The 20,531-nt window shown below is 43.1% G+C and overlaps 1 protein-coding gene across 7 annotated transcripts in view; it reads right to left on the bottom strand.

Annotated features, from left to right (window-relative positions):
- STKLD1 (serine/threonine kinase like domain containing 1) overlaps positions 1–20,531 on the bottom strand; it is a 38,197-nt gene that overhangs the window by 13,853 nt on the left and 3,813 nt on the right. For 6 of the 7 annotated variants that reach the window (XM_073314024.1, XM_073314026.1, XM_073314025.1 and 3 more), the window contains 13 exons: positions 19,187–19,285; positions 18,771–18,815; positions 16,923–16,997; positions 16,201–16,305; positions 15,653–15,723; positions 14,716–14,831; positions 13,936–14,054; positions 13,659–13,819; positions 12,852–12,982; positions 11,571–11,651; positions 9,136–9,252; positions 7,116–7,256; positions 5,705–5,833 (listed from right to left, as the gene is read on the bottom strand). In XM_073314024.1, the coding sequence (XP_073170125.1) occupies positions 5,705–5,833; positions 7,116–7,256; positions 9,136–9,252; positions 11,571–11,651; positions 12,852–12,982; positions 13,659–13,819; positions 13,936–14,054; positions 14,716–14,831; positions 15,653–15,723; positions 16,201–16,305; positions 16,923–16,997; positions 18,771–18,815; positions 19,187–19,285 (1,390 nt within the window). Of the gene's footprint in view, positions 1–5,704; positions 5,834–7,115; positions 7,257–9,135; positions 9,253–11,570; positions 11,652–12,851; positions 12,983–13,658; positions 13,820–13,935; positions 14,055–14,715; positions 14,832–15,652; positions 15,724–16,200; positions 16,306–16,922; positions 16,998–18,770; positions 18,816–19,186; positions 19,286–20,048; positions 20,149–20,531 lie in introns of those variants that run through there. The other variant, XM_073314029.1, reaches the window with a different exon arrangement.

Genomic DNA, 20,531 nt, shown 5'->3' with positions numbered 1-20,531 from the left:
CATTGTCTGCCTCTGAAACTGACTCTTTAGTGCTCCTTACTGCCCTAGCAAATAAGGGTCACAAAGCTTCTCACTCTAAACTACTACTCTGTCAAGTTTCTGTCACATACTGTCACGGTTCCTCCCCCACTCTGAACTCTAGGGTACAGATGTGGGGACCTGCATGAAAAACCTCCTAAGCTTATCTTTACCAGCTTAGGTCAAAACTTCCCCAAGGTACAAAATATTACACCTTGGACTGGCCGCTACCACCACCAGACTAATACTGGTTACTGGGGAAGAGCTGTTTGGACGCGTCCTTCCCCCCAAAATACTTCCCAAAACCTTGCACCCCACTTCCTGGACAAGGTTTGGTAAAAAGCCTCACCAATTTGCTTAGGTGACTACAGATCCAGACCCTTGGATCTTAAGAACAATGAACAATCCTCCCAACACTTGCACCCCCCGCTTTCCTGGGAAATGTTGGATAAAAAGCCTCACCAATTTGCATAGGTGACCACAGACCCAAACCCTTGGATCTGAGAACAATGAAAAAGCATTCAGTGTTTTACAAGAAGACTTTTAATAAAAAATAGAAGTAAATAGAAATAAAGGAATCCCCCCTGTAAAATCAGGATGGTAGATATCTTACAGGGTAATTAGATTCAAAAACATAGAGAACCCCTCTAGGCAAAACCTTAAGTTACAAAAAAGATACACAGACAGAAATAGTTATTCTATTCAGCACAATTCTTTTCTCAGCCATTTAAAGAAATCATAATCTAACACATACCTAGCTAGATTACTTACTAAAAGTTCTAAGACTCCATTCCTGTTCTGTCCCCGGCCAAGACGACTACAGACAGACACAGACCCTTTGTTTCTCTCCCTCCTCCCAGCTTTTGAAAGTATCTTGTCTCCTCATTGGTCATTTTGGTCAGGTGCCAGCGAGGTTACCTTTAGCTTCTTAACCCTTTACAGGTGAGAGGAGCTTTCCCCTGGCCAGGAGGGATTTCAAAGGGGTTTACCCTTCCCTTTATATTTATGACACATACCTTGGCTTTCTCCTCTCCTAGGATTCCCGTGCACTTTCTCCCACCCGCGTCCAAACTATCCTTAGCTTTCCCCGACCTCGCTCCCCACTCCAGGTCCAGAAGTTTTTCGGCATGGCTGGATTTTGCAGACAATGGATTCCCCGATATGCTTCCCTTGCAAAACCTCTCCAGGAACTCACTTGATTCTCTGTGCCTGACCCCATGCCATGGCCCCCTGAGGCCAATTCTGCCTTTGTTTCCCTCAAACAGGGTTTGGCTTCTGCCCCTGCCTTAGGGCTGTCTGACTATTCTAAGCCTTTTACCCTTTTCTGCCACGAACAATCTGGGTGTGCACTTGGAGTTCTCACTCAGATGCACGGAGAAAAGAACCGCCCAGTGGCTTATTTCTCTGCCACTTTAGACCCTGTTGCCCAAGGCTTACCCCCCTGCCTGCGTGCTGTGGCTGCTGCAGCGTGCCTAGTCGAAATGTCTGATTCCCTTGTTCTCCGCTCTCCTCTTACCCTCCTGGTCCCTCACTGACCTCACCCTGCTCCAAGACTCTGCCCCAGAAACCGAGAGAGAATCCTGGGTTGCCCAAGGTTGCTCTCTACATCCTGATTCCTTTTGGCGCTCGCCTACTGGCGCCTTTGTAGCCCCCTTTTCACTCTACCCATCTCTGGCCGCCCTGCTACATGGTGTTTCGCATGTCGGAAAGGAGGGGATGGTCTCTGCTGTAACAAAGACAGGATGGTGGCCCCCCCATTTTAGTTTTTTTGCAGCCCGCCACTGTGCAGCCTGTACCATTTGCCAAAGCCATAATATTGGTAAACCTGTAAAAGCGGCCCAGGGGTTCTGGGGCCTGCCTCAAGCACCGTTCTTGCACAAATGCCTAAGTGTCAACACTATGAATTGATATGGGTTATGGTATGTTTATTCTCCGGTTGGAGTGAAGCTGTTCCTTGTCGCAAGGCTGACTCATTGTCTGTTGCCAAATGTTTGTTAAATCATATTATGCCTGCCAAGGGAATTCCTGCTACTCTGTCCAGTGATCGGGGTACACATTTTACTGGACAACTTGTTCAACACCTGGACTGTATATTGCACATCAAACACATGTTGCACTGTCCCTACCACCCACAGGGCGCAGGTGCAGTTGAAAGACGAAATGGTGTCCTTAAGAATAAGCTTGCTAAAATTTGTGACTCTACAGGACTAAGCTGGCCAGTAGCCTTACCATTAGCCCTTATGGACATGAGATCCACTCCATCCCAAAGGCATAAATTAAGTCCCTTTGAAATTGTTATGGGACGCCCTATGCGAGCTATGACTACCATTACTCCCGTTCCAGATTTGAACTTGACTCACAGTGCACTCCTTCAGTATTGCAAGGGACTAATGCAAGCTGTAAGTCACTTCCATTCACAGGTTCGAGTCGCCTGGCCCATGGAACCCACCTCCGACGCTTGCCACAACCTTGAGTCAGGTGATTGGGTCTACGTACGGTGCCATCATCGAAAGCACACCTTGGAGCCCTGGTGGAAGGGTCCTCATCAGGTACTGCTTACTACACAGATGGCTGTTAAACTATCTGGCATCGCAGCATGGATACATGCTTCACAGTGTAAGAAGGCGCCATCCCCAGAGAACCAATCACCACCTCAGGACAACGCAGAGTCAATTTTGACTCCAGAAGAAGATGTAGAGGAACAGTCTGCAATATCTTACAATCTACGCTCTTGTAAGGGTTGCCAGAAGCAGACGACAAACACACACAAAAAAAAGGCAGTAGTGAGCCTAGCAGGCGTAAAACCGTGACTGCAGTTCCCTCAGTTGAGGTTGTCAGAACCAGAAAAGCCTTGCCTCCAACATGCGCCTCTGCCTGTTCCTTGGCTGCTGGTATCTTACGGTCAGGGGAGACAACGATGAAAATTCTTTTATCCAGCAGCAGGTGTGGATAGCTCAGACCCTTAATATTTCTAATTGCTGAGTCCGCAGCCACATCCCAGCCCACTCTCAAACTGGTATCTGGCTATCCCACTCAAGTCCCCAGACCTCACTGGAGGGCCTCGTCTGTTTAACAAAATATGGAACAGCAATGACACTTGGGAAGCGGTGGGAATAAACACATCTAAATGGATAAGTGTGGTGGAGGGAAATGGTCATTGGTGTTGGGTGTGTAATGGGACAGGGCTGGATCTGGGGAAAAGCCGTTGCCTTCAGCATATTGTGGCCAATGGTGTATGGGATTATTCAAACAAAACTAAAAAGTGGCGGGCCGGGTATGGAGATATGAATTTTTTCTCAACCTGGGATCAAACAGAGAAATCAATCTCATGTTCTCCCTACAGTAACCTTAGTGAAAATAATACAAACTTTCAATGTCATGCAAATAACACTACTCCTCCTAAGGAGACTTACCCTGTACCCTTTGGGGGATACTACTCCTCTTTTGCAAATACCTATATGACAAATGGGTGCAACCGAACCTTCCTGGCCTTAATAGGCCATCACTGGGTGTGTGGGACCAGAGCTTATACCGCACTACCAGCTAATTGGTCAGGAAACTGTTATCCCGCCCGACTCTTCTCACAATTCTGAGTGCTAGGAACCTTCCCTCGAGAACGCCTCCGCAATTTCAGGCGAAAAAGAAGGGACTTAACAGATGCCCAATGGTATGTAAATAACATAAGCCCCTTAACCTGGGAAGCAGCCATTGGCGGTTCCTTAATACCATTAGGGAGAGTAATACACCATGCAAAACGGCTCCTAAGGTTACAAGCAGTAATTGAAATAATGGCAAATGAAACTGGAGAAAGTTTAAGAGCCCTGGCCAAAGAAACAGGGGCAATCCGACAGATGGCCCTCCAAAACCGTCAGGCATTGGACATAGTGCTGGCAGCAAAAGGAGGGACTTGTGCTCTCACTGGAAAAGACTGCTGTGTGTATATACCAGACAACACCAATGAGGTAATAGATCGTGCTAGCCACTTAGAACAAATCACATATCTTCCCCACGAAGAGCCAAGTTCTTTATGGAAGTGGCTAGGTAACCTTTTCAATTTCTCTGGCATAGGAAACTGGTTGTTTCAGGGAGCCCTAACTCTCCTGTTTGGAATCCTAATAATTTTTGTATGTTTTCAGTTACTTTCCTGTTGTATCCAAAATTGTGTCAGGCATGCTACACAGATAGCTGCCCCAAACCAGAGTGCTAATTTGATTATTTTAAATATCACTGATGAACAAAGAGATAAAGAACGACTGATATGTGGAACCCAGGCATTGTTGGTCATTGCGTAGCTTGACCAAAAGGAGGGATTGTGAAAGTAGAATGAATTATATTGAAATTATAATTCATTAAAGAAATGCTACTTGAAGGGTTTGTTGAAATATAGTTGTCAGGAAGAGAAACATTAAGGAGTGTGAGACAATGGGTCCTCAAACTAATTAACTTAGAGCTCCTACTGAGCTAGGAGATTGGTAAACGTTAGTATGCAAATAAGATATGTATGTATATTAGTCAGTTTCTGCTTTCTTTTGTCTCTTATGTTAAATTGGCTTTGGCTTAGCTGTATAAATAAGTTATCTTGAACCTCAGAGAGGGGCTCACATCTGGGTGCATTAGCAAAGCGCTTTGCTGATAAACAGAGTGGTCTGACAAATTATGTGAGTCCTGAATCTGACTTTGACACTTGCATGATTCCAGCTGTTTTCATCTGCAAAAGTTTTACAAGCTTAATCTAACATGCAGACTATATACAGGAATTGCTTCACCCAAACCTAAAATGCAGCCATCTGTGGGTAGAACATGGCACTCAGGAATGATACCTAACAGACCACACAGAGAAAAATATCAAGTTGAACCTGCAGTGGGAAATTATACGTGCAGAATACAATTGCGCACATTTGTTTTGTTTTTTTGACCTTGACAATGAGAATAACACATCCCTGCTCTTTCAAGAAGCGTCATGGAATCTAATCACCACCCATGGTCAGGGCCTCAGATTTAGGTCTAGTGCAAAAGGGGATCTTCCAGCAGCAGCGTAATGCAATGCTGTGGCATAAATTCAGCACTGACTCAGAAGGAATGCCACCTGCTGGTGTTCCTTGGGGGTTTCTATTCAAGAGTGAGCCTGATCCTGTTTCTGACAGGACTGTAGGATAGAAATGCAAGGCTGGAGGTTTTTTACACAAATCTCTTCCTGAGGCAGCTAGGGTGTGTTGTGGGGTTATTTCAAAGACAATTCCCCCTCTCTACCAATCTATCATCTAATTCACCTGCACTTGCTAGGCTTGTTTCTTAAATCAATCCAATATGCTGATTATACTCCATTTCCTCTTCTTATCACAACACACCACATTATGTGATGGAACCCGTAGCCACATAACCCACTTTTCATTTCTGAATGTTTATAAACAGCACGCACCTCAGCCTTCCACAGAAACATTTATAAATTGGGTCCTTATCACCACTAGGGATATTGAGACGTTTGCACTGATCTTCAGTCTGTGTTGCCCCATAGCTCATTCAACGATGGATCTCCTAATGCTATTCAAGCAAAGCTCTCACCCACATTCTTTTCTCTAACACCCCACTGTACCCAAAGTTGGGAGAAGTCAGTAAAAAGATTCATCCCCAAGCTACAAGAATCTCTGAACCCAGCTAAGCACAGTATCTGCTGTGTTCTACTTACCATTCACAGCCAAGCTCCAAAGAATACCAGAGCAAGAGAGGCAGATCTGTCTGTTCTGAGGAAAATTGCTTATAATTGACAGAACATCTGTGATGACCCCAGCTTTCCTCAGGGCTTCTGCAGCCATTTCTAATAAGCACAGAAAAGGACATATTATAATTATATTGCCACTGCCACCACTAACAACAAATTTAAATCAGAAGGAGTCATGAAACAAGGGAGCAACATAATATGATAAAGGGCAATATGAAAATGAGCAAAAGAAATGTACTGGATTCTTAATGAGAACCACATGCACACAGACTATACTTGTGGTGACTGGCCTTTCCAGAACCTTTTCAATTTGAGCTTCTCTTCCTATTATAGTTTTGAGTTTCATGGAAGAAAAAAAAAAGTTATTGAGAGGGCACCAATCACTGCCATTCAAGTCAGTCTAGCAATCCAACCAACCTAGCCAACTCCAGAGTTAAGAATTCATTTTGAACCATAACTTAGGTAATTTAGGTCAAAGGTGCCAAAAATCTTAGATAGCTGCCTTTTTATATTTTTTATAAGTTGAAATAAAATACTTAAAATATTTTTGAGACAAGTGAGGTGAGGTAATATCTTTTATTGGACCAACTTCTGTTGGTGAGAGAGACAAGCTTTTGAACCACACATCACTCTTCTTTGGGTCTCTCAGGCCTCTTCTCTGATCTGAAGAAGAGCTCCACGTGGCTCGAAAGCTTGTCTCTCTCACCAACAGAAGCTGGTCCAATAAATATTATCTCACCTACCTTGTCTCTCTAATTTCCTCGGACCAACACTGCTACGACTACACTGCATACAATAATGTAAAATATTTTTGGTCAGTTTCAAATCTTTTTTGGACATGTTCATTTTGCATTGATGAATCCTTCCCCTAATCCTTCACAAAAATCAACCGAATACCATCATAATTAAGGCTATGATTTAGTCATGGGTATTTTTAGTAAAAGTCTCGGACAGGTCACAGGCAATAACCAAAAAGTCACGGCCAGTGACCTGACTGTGACTTTTACTAAAAATACCCCTAACTTAATCTTAGGTGCTGGTGGGGCAGCAATGGAACCCAGGTTTCATGCCCTAGCTTTCCCCAGTGTTACTATCTGTGTAAAGTAATAAGAATCACTTGTTAACCAACCAAGCCTGAGCGCACCACCTCTTTAATACATCCAGTCTCAAACCACTTAGTGCGAATATAATGTACCTTATGCTCCCAGCTGACTTGCAAATAGAACTGGCTGACTAATGCTTTCGAGATGGAAAAATACCCTATGTACAGCAACATAGCTAGGCTAAGTCACGGAGTTCTCCATTATGTATCTAATCCAACAGATAAAGATGGATAAACAACAAGAATATGTCCATATGAAAGGATCAGAGGACCCACCACTGGCTGAAATCATCATTAGTAAAGTGCAGATCATTGAGAGCAGTTCTTCATTTTCAGAATATGTCCTCATTGTCTTTAACAGAGAATTGATTCCTTCCTCACCAACTAGCATCTCCACCTCCACATTCTGTTGTAGGGCTGTCAAAAGCAAAACATGGAACAGCATGAGGAGGCTTCAGCAGCTTTCATTAAAGTCTGATCTTTCTGCTCTCAGCATAGGTATACCATGAAGCAAGCATCACTTGTTGACTTAGCATAGACTATACTGTTATTTTTCCCCCTCTCTTCCTGAAATCAAGCTGCTCTTTTTGTCTCATTTTCTGCAATTTTCATGTTCCTGTGGGAAATTATTTCACAAAAATGAGGACAGGTAAAAGAAGAACGAAAAGGAGATACAGTCTAGTTAATTACATTATTTTTGCACAGAACATTTGTTTTTATTCAGAGGCAACTTTAAACCTATGGGCTGCTCCTGGAGTTAATCATACTGCATCTTATATAGAAATTGTGTTAGATACCAGGGCTATATTGTCAAAAATATGCCCCTAAATCATATGCAGAAAGCACAATTGGAAACTGATCATTAACAGATTGCAAACTGCGAACATGAGCAATTACCCATTTTGCCCATTCAGTAGCATGTTTTGCAAGCATATTCTGAGAATTTAACCATAGCACTGAACCACATCACTTGTTTATAAACTTTAGTAAAAATCTGCATGCAGGACTTGGGAAAAATTTTTTACAAAAGCTTTCGTTCTTTAAAAGTCAACATTTATTAAAATAAATAAGAAGTAATTTGCTTCATCAATAAGGCCTCCTCAAATGTAAACAAGTTAAAGGGGTGCTGCTTTTTTAATTAGATACAGAATTGGGGGGGGGGCTTTAACTTTTGTGGTCTCAACACAAGCTTTATAAATATGTTACAATGTCATGTGCTGCATTAAGAATCTCTATTATTTGCAGTCTTTACACTGCTGCAAATGCTGGTATTTACATTTTTCCAAATGGTGGTTTCAGTTTACCAAGCAGGTGCCAGGGGAATATTTTCTGCATTTGGACTAGTTTATTTAAAATTGAGACCAACTGGGAGATGAAAAAGCAAGAAATCTCATTTCCTCTTCCAACAGGTGGGAGAGGATGAGATCTACTAATTCTAAAAACTTGAAGGACGTAGGGCCAGATTTTCAAAGGCCTTTAGGCACACAGAAGTACAGATAGGCACCTTGTGGGTTTTCCAAAAGTGCCTGAACAGGTTAGGTGCCTAATTCACAGGGATTTCAAAATCTAGCCCGTGGTGATCAAAAACACTCCATCAATTCACTAGCTACAGCTAATACTTCCTCTATTTAATAAATCAGTTAGTTTTAAATGCAAAACATGTTTTGAGAAACTTTCTTTTTTTCTTACATATGCAGCACCGTTAACGTAGTTTTATTTAACTAATAAAAAACAAATTTAAAATGCTGTTTTTGTTCATTTTAACTGCATTCTAATTTCCATCCAAATGCAGCTTGACACATATAATGAGTAAACAAAATAATCTAGTAAATGGGAAATGTATCATTCATTATTTTCTATCATAAAAAAATAAAAAGCAAGAATCTGAATAAACGTCTGTTTAAATAAATATGTATAGATATAGGGTATCCTCCTGGTGAGCAAACGGAAATACCAAATTTAATAGAAAGGCTGTATTTAGCTGCAAATAAAGAAGTTTTAATGATACTAGCTAATGAGAATCATCCTTCCTTTAGAAAAACTACTAAAAATACAAATGCAAAACAAGATTAAATCAAGGTTTCTTGCTTGCTGATTTACATCACTCTGACTTAAATTAAACCACCCACGCTAGAGAATCTGGACTCCCATTAAAGGTGGCTAAATTCCCATGTAACTATAAATTTACCCCTTAATAACTTAGTATGAATATTAATTGTCACCAAATCTATTTCAAATCTTGTTTACTACATGTAACAAGTTACTCAGTGTTTAGTATGGAACCTCATTACTGTACCTTGGCCAATAATGTCAAGCAGTAATCTGCAGCCACCTAATTGTAGCTCTAGAGAATCTATATGAGTCCTCATTGCACAAGTGACAGGATCCAGAAGTTCTAGCAAATACATAAAAGCTATGAAGAAAAGAATTGTTAAAGTCAACATTTAATAACACTATGAACAACATAGCTGGTTTATATGCTTCCCACCTTCAATACAACATGGAGTTCCTAGCTTTAGGACAGGTTGCATGACATGGTAAGGCAGAGATGGTTAAACAATGTTCTTGATCTGAAAGAAAAGCTGTGCATATCAAGATGGAGCATTACACACTGATACCAGTAGTCTCGTGGGCACCTTCTCTGTATTAAAAACAAAAGCCGCCACAATCTTCCATTTTGTTCAAGTTAGTTGTAGCCATCTTCTTCCTAGGAAATAGTATTGCAGTTCTTGGCTGGCTACATTCTAAGTCTGTGGTTCTCAACCAGGAATACACAAACCTCTGGGGGCACGCAGAGGTCTTCCAAGGGGTACATCAGTTCATCAAGATATTTGCCTAGTTTTACAATCGGCTACATAAAAGGCACTAGCGAAGTCACTACAAACTAAAATTCCATACAGAGAATTATATACTACTCTATATCCTATACACTGAAATGTAAGTAAAATATTTTTATTCCAATTGATTTTATAATTATATTGTAAAAATGAGAAAGTAAGCACTGTTTCAGTAATAGTGTGTTGTGACACTTTCGTATTTTTACGCCTGATTGTGTAAGCAAGTAGTTTTTAAGTGAGGTGAAACTTGGGGGTACACAAGACAAATCAGATTCCTGAAAGGGATACAGTAGTCTGGAAAGGTTGAGAGCCGCTGTTCTAAGTGATATGGGCTAGTATTCTGGTGTGGCAGTACTGAGATAGTATGCTTTTCAGACTCTGGGGGGAGATTACTTCACTAGATTTCTCAGTCCTAGCAAGTCTTTGAGCAGCATTAGCTATTCCAAAGGGGAGCAACAAACCCACAAAACACGGTGGTAAAAGGGAAAATTGTCCAAGGGAACTTAGATGTCCTCTTGGAACCCATTCTAAGCATTCTCAGAGACAGAGCCATCCCTTGGGTACAGCAAATCGGGGCGACCACCCCAGGCCCTGCACTGTGGGGGACCCTGCTCTTCAGGAGGAGGTGGGCAGGGGGGTGATGCGGGCGGGCGAGCGGGGTGAGGAGGCGAGCAGGAAGCAGGCCGGCAGGCGAGCAAGGAGGAGCCCCCCTATGAGAACCTCCCCCTTCCCCCAGCGCCTGCTGCTCACTGGTGAGCCCTGCCGATCAGCGCCTCCCCCTCCCTCTTTGCGCCTACCACCTGCTGCGGATCAGATGTTTTGCAGCATCAGGAGGCGCACAAGGGGAAGGGAGAGGAGCAAGGGCGCAGCGCGCTCAGAGGAGGGGAAGGAACTCGGCAGGGGAGAGGCAGAGCAGGAAGAGGCGGGGCCTTGGGGGAAGGGGTGGAATGGGGGCATGGCCTGGGCGGAGCTGTGGGGGAGCACCCCTCCAGCAGATTAGAAACTCGGCGCCTATGACCTGGACCCTGCACCCGCCTAGGGACAGCCCTGCTCAGAGATGTAATTATCTATTGTAACAAATTCTGCTTATATCACTGCTAGCAAGGTTCTATTCATGCCTAATTCAAACTGTTATTTATCACTGAGTCACATTATTTCAATGGGAAAAGTCACTTTTCACTTTAAATGCTTCACAGATATTGGCAGATGACAGGAAAACACCATGTTCTTTCCCCTTATTGCTTACATTCTTAGAGCATTAAATCACTATACATTAATATCTACCCAGATCTTAAACATCTCTATTTTTTAATATTAAAGATCAATGCCAGTATTAAAAGTGATAATAGTTTGAAATAAGAGTACTATTAATGGAATTTGTTTAACAGAGTGAATTTAGAGTTCATAAAAGCATTAGTCTAATAGCACCGCAGAGAGCTAGGCATAATGAAGGGAGAAGCTATGTAACCTTCCAACACACAGCTCTGCCAAAGCACTAAAATGCCAACCTGCACCACTCCCTGTTATTACAGTCCTGGGACCCCACAGGTGTCTGACAACACACACACCAGCCCTGACGTACAGCATCTTTGGTCCTGCTCCAAACAGCTCTGCCAGTGCACTCCAATCCTGTCCAACTATTTCAAACCAAGCTTTTCCCAAACAGAGTGAGATCACTAATTGTGCCAGTTTGTGGGTTTTTTCCACATGTGCACTAGTGGAAAATAAGTTGGGAGCAATCAACCTCATTTTCACTTGTAGCCAATGGCAGAATTTGAACCCAGTTTTCCAACAGGCTAATGTACTATTATGCAATATGTTTTCCCACTATTTTCAGAGTAAAAGCAGTGAGCAAGAACATTGTAAAACAAAATGCTGAAATACTGATTCATACCATTTTCATCTAGTAAGCTGGCAAGGCGCTTTATGGCTTTTGCTTGAGCCTGCTCTATGTCCCAGTAAGTCTCCATAAATTCTGCATAAAACAAGACATCAGAAGTTTCTGCTAAGTCATTTTACACAAATATTTACAGGATACGTTCATAATGTTATTGTTTTCCTATTCTGTGCCTAGCCTGTGAATTCACATAATTGAAAGAAATTCAGCTTGAGACTCAGTTAACAAAGGAACTGAAAGAAAGTGTAAAACATTTTAAAATTGCAAATCTCACTCAAAATAGTAGGTGTGTTGATATATGAACAAAAAATAGTCAGATTTTTTCCCCACCTACGCACATGGCACTTCCTGTTTGGGGGAATTGTAGACTGAACTAAAAAGGCTTTAGTGGTTTTACACACACTTTTTATCTTGTGCAGAGCAGATTTTTCACAACTAAAGCTAATTCCATCCCCACCCTTAACCCAAGCTAAGGGCCAGATCCCCAGATAACGTCAATTGGTAGAGGCCATTTTTAAAGCCAATGGAGCTATGCTGATTCCACCAACTGTGAATCTGATCTCATATATATGTAACATTTTCTTCAGTCAGTCTTCTCTGTGATGCTGAAAATCTCAGGAGGGAAAAAACTACGGCTCTAGCAGGTTTATGGAGCTGCTAAGCTTTAGAAACTAGAAATATTTATTATTGAATATGGCAACCCTCTACAAGTTACATTTTGTTTGGATTTTTTAAGAAGAAAATGTGCATAAGATCTATCTTGCTGGATATATTTAGGAGCCACCACAAACCTTATCATGTTGTTGTCTCATAAAATTCTTTGAGAGTTTGTAGCTTAAATATAATTTATATTCTTTAAAAACACTCCAATATGAAATCATGTTAATAATAAAATGTAAAGATATATAAGTAAAGAAAATGCTTTAAAGGAGCAGCTTTTTCTCTTTAGCCAATAATGCATTCTAACGGAATATCTTAATAGGTTTAACTGCCATAAACTAGAATGCAATCAGAGTGGGGAGCTCCCAGGAACTTCAGAACAGTCTGACAAAAATTCTTTTAATAACACTCTCTCACCCTATTCAGACAGAACATTAGATAAGAGCTACTACTCTTATGAAGTTATAAGACTGGTGACACAGAGATTCTTGTCCAAAACAGTGATGCATTTCATTTCAGGTACAATGGGTAGCCATCCACTCATTCATTTCTGTAGTATAATACATCCTAAATGGAACACACACAGCATTTCAATAGGCAACTTATTTTCCTGATTACCTAAAACACTTCCAATTCCCCCTTCAAGGAGCACATCTACAATTGCTGAAGGCAAGGTTTTTTCCTGTTTTGATAAAGAGGAACCAGCAAGAGCCAAACATTCCATAACACGTGGAATATCAACCAGATCCCTAGAAAAGGAGAGAGAAAGAAAGTCAACAAAGTTTTCCTGTTGATTTTGGTGTGTTTGGTTGGAAGTGGAAGTGTTAATTAGTGAGTAAAATAGGGTTCTGGTTGTCAGGACTACTAAATTCTGATCTTGACTCTTTCACTGATTTTGTGACTGTGGGCAAGTCAGTTAACCCTTGTGCCTCATTTTACCTACCTGGAAAGTGGACATAACACTAACCAATCTCATGATGTGCTCTGAGGCTTAATTAATTAATATTTGTAAAGAGCTTTGAGATTCTCATATAAAAATAAAACCTTAGGCAATGCGGATATTTTCTGAGAATGCAAACTGTATACAGACTACAGCCCAGCATCCAAAAGATTGTCTATAACTTTTTATAACATTGTTTTATAACATAATTCCCCAACAAAACCAACTATCCTCTCTGATCACAGAATCTCTGGTCAGTGTACACTGGAACACTCATTTCAAAGATGGGGAAACCAAAGCACTGATAGGTGAAGTGACTTTTTTACAGCAAGATAGCACAGCGAGCCAGTTGCAGAGACAGGGATAGAACCTAGGAGCCCTGGCTCAGTCCCCTAATCTAAACACTGAAGAACACTCCCTCTTACAGCAGATGGGGGGGAAAAGCAAAAAACAGAACAGAGCAGGGGAAAATGTCCAGAACTCACTTTGCTGAGGGTCTCATACTGGGCTGAATCTGTAACATCATAAGTAAAATTGGAGACAAAGGCTGAGTATCTTTATTCCTTTTCTGCATTAACGTCAGAACTCTCTCAAGACTACTGGTGTCCTTTCTAATATTCCGCAGTAATGAATTTGTCTCTTTCACCTGTAAACAGCAGAATATTGGTAGAATCTGTATGTATTCACTTTGTGGATCTCTTGGGGTTTTTTGACACATTATATTCCCAGTGAAATGTTCGTGGCACTCTCAATAGTACATACATTCAGAAAGAAGCAGGTCATCATGTCTAGTAGAATACATCCTAAAGACCAGATGTCAGACTTCTCACTAAAGGAAAAGCAGAGTGCTTCAGGGGACATGCAGGATTTAGAGTCAGGATCTGTTGAAATAAATGTCAGATCAGTAATGGTTTTGACACTGTGTAATGTTTTGCTTTGCTTGTATGGGTGTGACCTGCAGATAGCAGTTTCACATCAAAGTACAATTCAGTCAGAAAGATTCTACAGTGAGTCAGATTTTTACTGGTGATATTCCATAGAAGATTCTAAGAAGAACCGCACTACAATTAATGACAATTCTCCAAGATCTAACTTCCTATATATTATTGCAAATAGTCTTACAAATCCAGTTTAGCTTAGAGTCATCTCATGACTCTCAAAATATTAAAAGATCTATTTTTCCAACTGTGCAGTGGTTTGTTTGATGTGAGCATCTGTCCACTTGGAACTGGACAGACAACCTCCAAACTCATTTTAAATGTACCACAAAACTGCCATCAGATGGTAACGATTATTTTTTATCACTGCTGAGCAAGATTCAGACCAATTATGTACAGTAAGTGTGAAAGTTTTCATATCACAATCAATCTATTTAATTCTTGATCTTTTACAATGATCTTGCTTGCTGCTTAGAAGAAATAAAATGTAATAGGCCAAAAAAAGGTGTTTTCCTTCTTTATTTTGTAATAGAATTAAACTGTTAAAAAACACAGATTGAATCTCTTTAAAAAAAATACTAAAATATTAAAATTAAATAGCTACCTTCTTCCACTCTTATCTTCCATTTCATTTCATCAGTCATAAGAGTTTCTACACCAAAATCGCAAAGCATGAAGGATACTTCATCAGTTAAAAGGATGTTAGACGGTTTGAGGTTTCTGCAATACAGAGAAATGGTTTTTATCAACATGTTAAATCAGAGCGTAATCTTGTATAGCTACAGGCTCCTTATCTCTGAGACCTTTTACACAAAGAAGATGGGCTTTGTTTTTAAGTTACAAATGATAATGAAATAAAATACATTTATTTTCCTTTTTTACTGTGAATAAGGCAAAAAGCTTTAAAAATTGACACTGGAAGCCTCAACTTTATCTGAATACTGAGCATGAACTAGTCTTTTTTCCTCTCTTATTCCTGTTAAGTTTGTTCATTCTCTTAGGCACAGCTCATTTGCCAAGTTTTATGCAGGATTATAGACTGTAATATGAATGTGAATGAAGAGTCAATATTCCAGTACTTCATTAACTATAGGATCATGAACACTTTGTAAACATTCAAGAGTTAAGTTATACTCATTTTGTGGATGGATAAATCCGGGGAGAACATATGAATTAAATGACTTGCCTAAAGTCACACAACAATCAGATGCAGAAATATAATCCAGAAGTATAACTTCCACTCCCCTGCTTTAATCAATAAATTCACACTCAGACTACTGTCTCTGAAGTCAAACACCACTGAGGGGGAAAAATGGTGGAGGAAGGAGAAGAGCACTGATTAACACTCATACAGTAGATCTACTAATCATCTCTCTCTGCTGTAAACTCATTTTGACACTCCATCTTATCTCTGAAACTCCCCACCCTGCCATCAAAATGTACAATGTCTTGCTTCTCAAGTGAATAGTTGCGCTGAAGTAATAATTCAGCTGCAAACCAGCAAAGGTCGAGCAGTCAAAGAGGCTGGAATTTCTATTTACCTGTGAAAAACATTTTGTTTGTGTATATAAAACAAAGCATCCACCATCTGCCCCAGGAACTTCTGAATTACCTATGGACAGAAATATACATGAAAATGTAGTACATGAAGAATAACTACATGGTGAAATAAGCCATGTCTAAGAACACGAAGGCTGCTTAGTTTGATACAGGCTCCAGTCCAAGTGGGAATACTATACTCCTTTCACTTTCTGCAGATCAATTAACCTGCACATCACCCCTGTGAATTAGGCATTATTATTAGCTCCATTTTTCAGAAGTGTAAACTAAGGCACAGAAAGGCTAAGTTGCCCGGGAGTACAAAATTATATAAGTGCTAAGTATTATTAATGTGATTGTACAATGACTCAGTGGCAGAGCTGGGAAGAGAATTCAGAAGTTTTAAGTCCTGGTCTCCTGCTTTAAGCAATAAATACTATACTTTGATGTCTCTGGGGAGCAGCTGGGAAAGGACAGAAGGTGGTGAAAAAAGTTAAGGCAGTGAGATTCCTTTGCATTTCAGTAAGATGCCTTTTCTGTCATTTTTTACCATATCTTCTACTTTCTCTCGCTTCTTCCTTTTTGCCTTAATCAGAGATGAAAGGTCTCCTTGGCTTGAGTGCTGCATCACCAGACAAAGAAATAGAGATGAAATCTGCAACAGAGATTAGGTCAACATTATTCAGTCACTTATAGATAATGACATATGCAGCAACAAAGATACAAATTAGCAGCTGGGCCATTGGTCCTTGCAAAGAGATTTGGTGCACACCATGGAAGTATGAGATGGGATTATTTGTCTCCCACAAAAGAGTCAATATTTACTTTTGTCTACTTAAACATAAAACATCTGCTTCTAACAGGAACAAGTACCTTTGAAAACATATGAGCAAACAGTAAATGCTACTGAATTCAATGGGATTTAGGCCCAAGTAGAGTGCAAGATCGTGTCCACAAAGAAATAGCTCTGGCCTCCTGGCTTCTTTATGGGCCAGTTTTTAAAGTGCTTTATTCAGACATGCAAGGAACTGTAGCAGCTTAAAAACTGTATATCTGTTGGGTATGGAAGCAAAGGGGAAGACACTGCATACAGATCCTGGGCTGCAACACAGCTATATTGTGCTCCCCAATGGTAGTGTAATTCAGAGCTGCCTTCACAGAAGGTGGCTCAGTCACAGGCCCAGAAACCTTAAGTGTCCCCTTACCTAGCTACAGAAACTTTGACATGCCAGTTTGTGCACCCCTCTCTAACAGACAGCACTTCATTCTCACCTTATTATCCCAGGTGATAAACAATTCTTTGTAAATGCAGATGTTTGAATGCTGAAGTTTCAGCAGATCCATTGCCTGTTGGAAAGACAGCAAATGAAACCCAAAGGGTTTACTCGGAGTGAGCTACAACAATCCACATGCTTCTTTCTCCTGGATTAAGAAAATGTCTTCAAAACACAGAACACAAAGGGCAGATATCTGACTGTCATGCATGCCATGTCCCTGTTAAAGTAGCCAGGTCCAGTTCTTTTTCAGTTCTATTTCACATTTGCAATCGAAGGAGTGCCAAGAGAAGTGAAATATGGTACTTAAGTGAAGCTCTACTCTAAATATAACTCTGTACAAATAGCATAGTGGGGTTCAACATTTGTCATCTCGCAAAGGATCAGTTCACAAGTAAAAAGATTGTTTCCTAACAGCCAGCCTTGCAAACTCACCCTGGAATTTGAAAGTCAAGGTGAGTTATTTCTCGTACACCCATCATCTGCAGTAACGCTGAGTCAACTGTGAATTGCAGGTGTAACTAAAATGCACAAAGTGTCCTCCTCTCTAAACCTAGCCACGAGGTAAAGTCTCAAGGTAAAGATCCTAAAATTGGAACTTGCTTAAAAATTCTGTTGTTGATGTATGAGCTGGAACAGAATTCAGCTCACTCTCCCAGAGCTGTGCTCATGGCACTACAGAGCTAACTGGAGTAAAAAGGAGTAAAAACAAAGGGCCAAATTCCCAGCTAGCATAACTTCTTTTACTTTAATAGAACTACACCAACAGACAATTTGGCTCAAACTTTGGTCAGTAAAGTCAGCAGATCTAATTCTGAATACACACAGGGGACTGATATAGAATAGGCAATTTTAATTACTTTCTGACCACAACTACATATCAATTGGTTTTAAACGTTCCCACTCATTGCGAACAGCAGGTGCTAGGTGCAATGAACACCAGCAGAGACACTAGACACATTCTGTTGTGAATATTTGTGTTCTGGTGGAACAGTAATTATGATATTAGCAATATTGCTGACTTATTATTATGTCTTATTTATTAAATACTGAAGGAAGTATGCACAACACAGGTTACCATAGAAGGAAAAGGCCAGTGAAGACATTCCCATCAAGAAATTTCTAGATCCATGGGCACAAAAATCAACACAACATTAAAATAACATGTACTATGTAGAAATTGAGTCATTAATGTAAACAGGACTATCAACAGACCACTCTCCATCCTTCCACCTAATGACCAAACAAACAGATGGGCTTTGCACTGTGCCCTAAAGGTAAACAAATACAGGCTCTGAAGTGAGGGCCATCCATTGAGAACAGCTGGCCACTTGAACCCAAACATTCAAGTCCACCTCCTCTGTATGTATATATATAGAGAGAGATCTTCTTACTATATGTTCCATTCTGTGCATCCGATGAAGTGGGTTGTAGCCCACGAAAGCTTATGCTCTAATAAATTTGTTAGTCTCTACGGTGCCACAAGTCCTCCTCTTCTTTGTTCAAGCCTAAGGATTGTTAATAAGAATTCATAGGCTGAACTGAGTTGTTGTATTTACACTACAATAAAATACCCACGCCTGGCCCATGTCAGCTACTCAGGCTCCTGGGGCTTAGGCTGCTGGACTATAAAGCAGTTGTGTAGATTCAGGCTCAGGCTGGAGCCCAGGCTTTGGGACCCCACAAGGAGAGAGGACAGGACAGTTCAGTTTATGGGTAAGTCAAGGCCCAAATCAGGTAGGGCTATTTATAGTTTCAAATTATTGCTGATAAAGGATTTTTTACTGTTTAAGAGAAGACCCTGCTCCTTCTGAACAAGACTAGTAAAAAAAGACTGCGTCACTACCTCCTTCAGGGCATTATTTGCTTGTTGTTCATCAATGCATTCAACCTGTACCAAACAAACAAAAGACAAAGATAACAATATAACAAAAGACATGGATGAGAATATAATACAGAGGTGGCCAAGCTTTATGACACCGAGCATCAGGTAAGTAACCCCACCAGGAGAATGAGATTTACACCCAATTTGTAAATATCATCAGTAACGATACACTGCAACCCTAACATCTACTGCTGGGTGCTTGGATCTGCTGGGTGCTTGAACTGCAGTTCAAGACAGTGTCATCATTCAAAGTATAAGCCAAATCAGACCCAGTGTCTGTGACGGCTGGTGTGCTGGGCTACGTTGCTCTCAGGCGAAGGGCCTAGGGAGATGCACTAGAGAGCTGCATCTCGCTGTCATGGCAACCAAGTTCTCACCTGCTTCAGCACATATTTCCTCCCAGCACCTTCTTTCACCGTTTTTAACTCCACCACCAGCATTGTGCCCAGAGCCCCGGGCTCCAGCTGCTCCAGCACCTACGTGGGGGAAACAGGCATTGATAAACAGGGGGGAACCTGGGCACAAAAACACCTCAGAGCTGCCTCACTGTGCAACCCCCAGCTCCCCTGGGCAACAGGCACCCTCAGTGCCCTCTGCCCCATGGGCGACGGGCACCCCCCGGCTCTCCCCGCCCCATGGGCGACGGGCACCCCCCGGCTCTCCCTGCCCCATGGGCGACGGGCACCCCCCGGCTCTCCCCGCCCCATGGGCGACGGGCACCCCCCGGCGCCCTCTGCCCCATGGGCGATGGGCACCCCCCGGCTCTCCCTGCCCCATGGGCGACGGGCACCCCCCGGCTCTCCCTGCCCCATGGGCGACGGGCACCCCACCTCTCTCCCCGCCCCATGGGCGACGGGCACCCCCCGGCTCTCCCCGCCCCATGGGCAACGGGCACCCCACCTCTCTCCCTGCCCCATGGGCGACGGGCACCCCACCTCTCTCCCCGCCCCATGGGCGACGGGCACCCCCCGGCTCTCCCTGCCCCATGGGCGACGGGCACCCCACCTCTCTCCCTGCCCCATGGGCGACGGGCACCCCCCGGCTCTCCCTGCCCCACGGGCGACGGGCACCCCACCTCTCTCCCCGCCCCATGGGCGACGGGCACCCCCCGGCTCTCCCCGCCCCATGGGCGACGGGCACCCCCCGGCTCTCCCCGCCCCACGGGCGACGGGACCCCTCCCCTCCGGCCCGAGACCGGCCCCCAGCGCGCCCAGGGGCGGGGCAGCCGCCGGCCCTCACCGTGTAGCTCTCCATGGCTGGGGCCGCGGCCGAGATCGCTGCCGCCCGGTCCCGCTGCCCCGGGAGACGGGAACCAGAAACGGCTCCCACCTGGGCGGGTGCAGCGGGGCCTCCCCCTCCGCCAGCCCGCACGCGGCCTCCAGCTGGGGCCCCGGGCCCTGCTCCTCGCTCCCCCTTTTCCTGCCCCCCGCCCCTGGGCCCCCCCACCTCTCTGCCCCTTCCCCACTGGCCCACCTCTCACCGCCCGCCCCTGGGCCCCCCACCTCTCTGCCCCTTCCCCACTGGCCCACCTCTCACCGCCCGCCCCTGGGCCCCCCACCTCTCTGCCCCTTCCCCCCCTGCCCCGCCTCTCACCGCCCGCCCCTGGGCCCCCCACCTCTCTGCCCCTTCCCCACTGGCCCACCTCTCACCGCCCGCCCCTGGGCCCCCCACCTCTCTGCCCCTTCCCCACTGGCCCACCTCTCACCGCCCGCCCCTGGGCCC

This window comes from Lepidochelys kempii, chromosome 16 (assembly GCF_965140265.1).
Source record: "Lepidochelys kempii isolate rLepKem1 chromosome 16, rLepKem1.hap2, whole genome shotgun sequence".
NCBI classification, from domain to species: Eukaryota; Metazoa; Chordata; order Testudines; family Cheloniidae; genus Lepidochelys; species Lepidochelys kempii.
The sequence above is the reverse complement of the archived record's forward strand: the minus strand, read 5'-3'. Positions and strand labels throughout refer to the sequence as shown.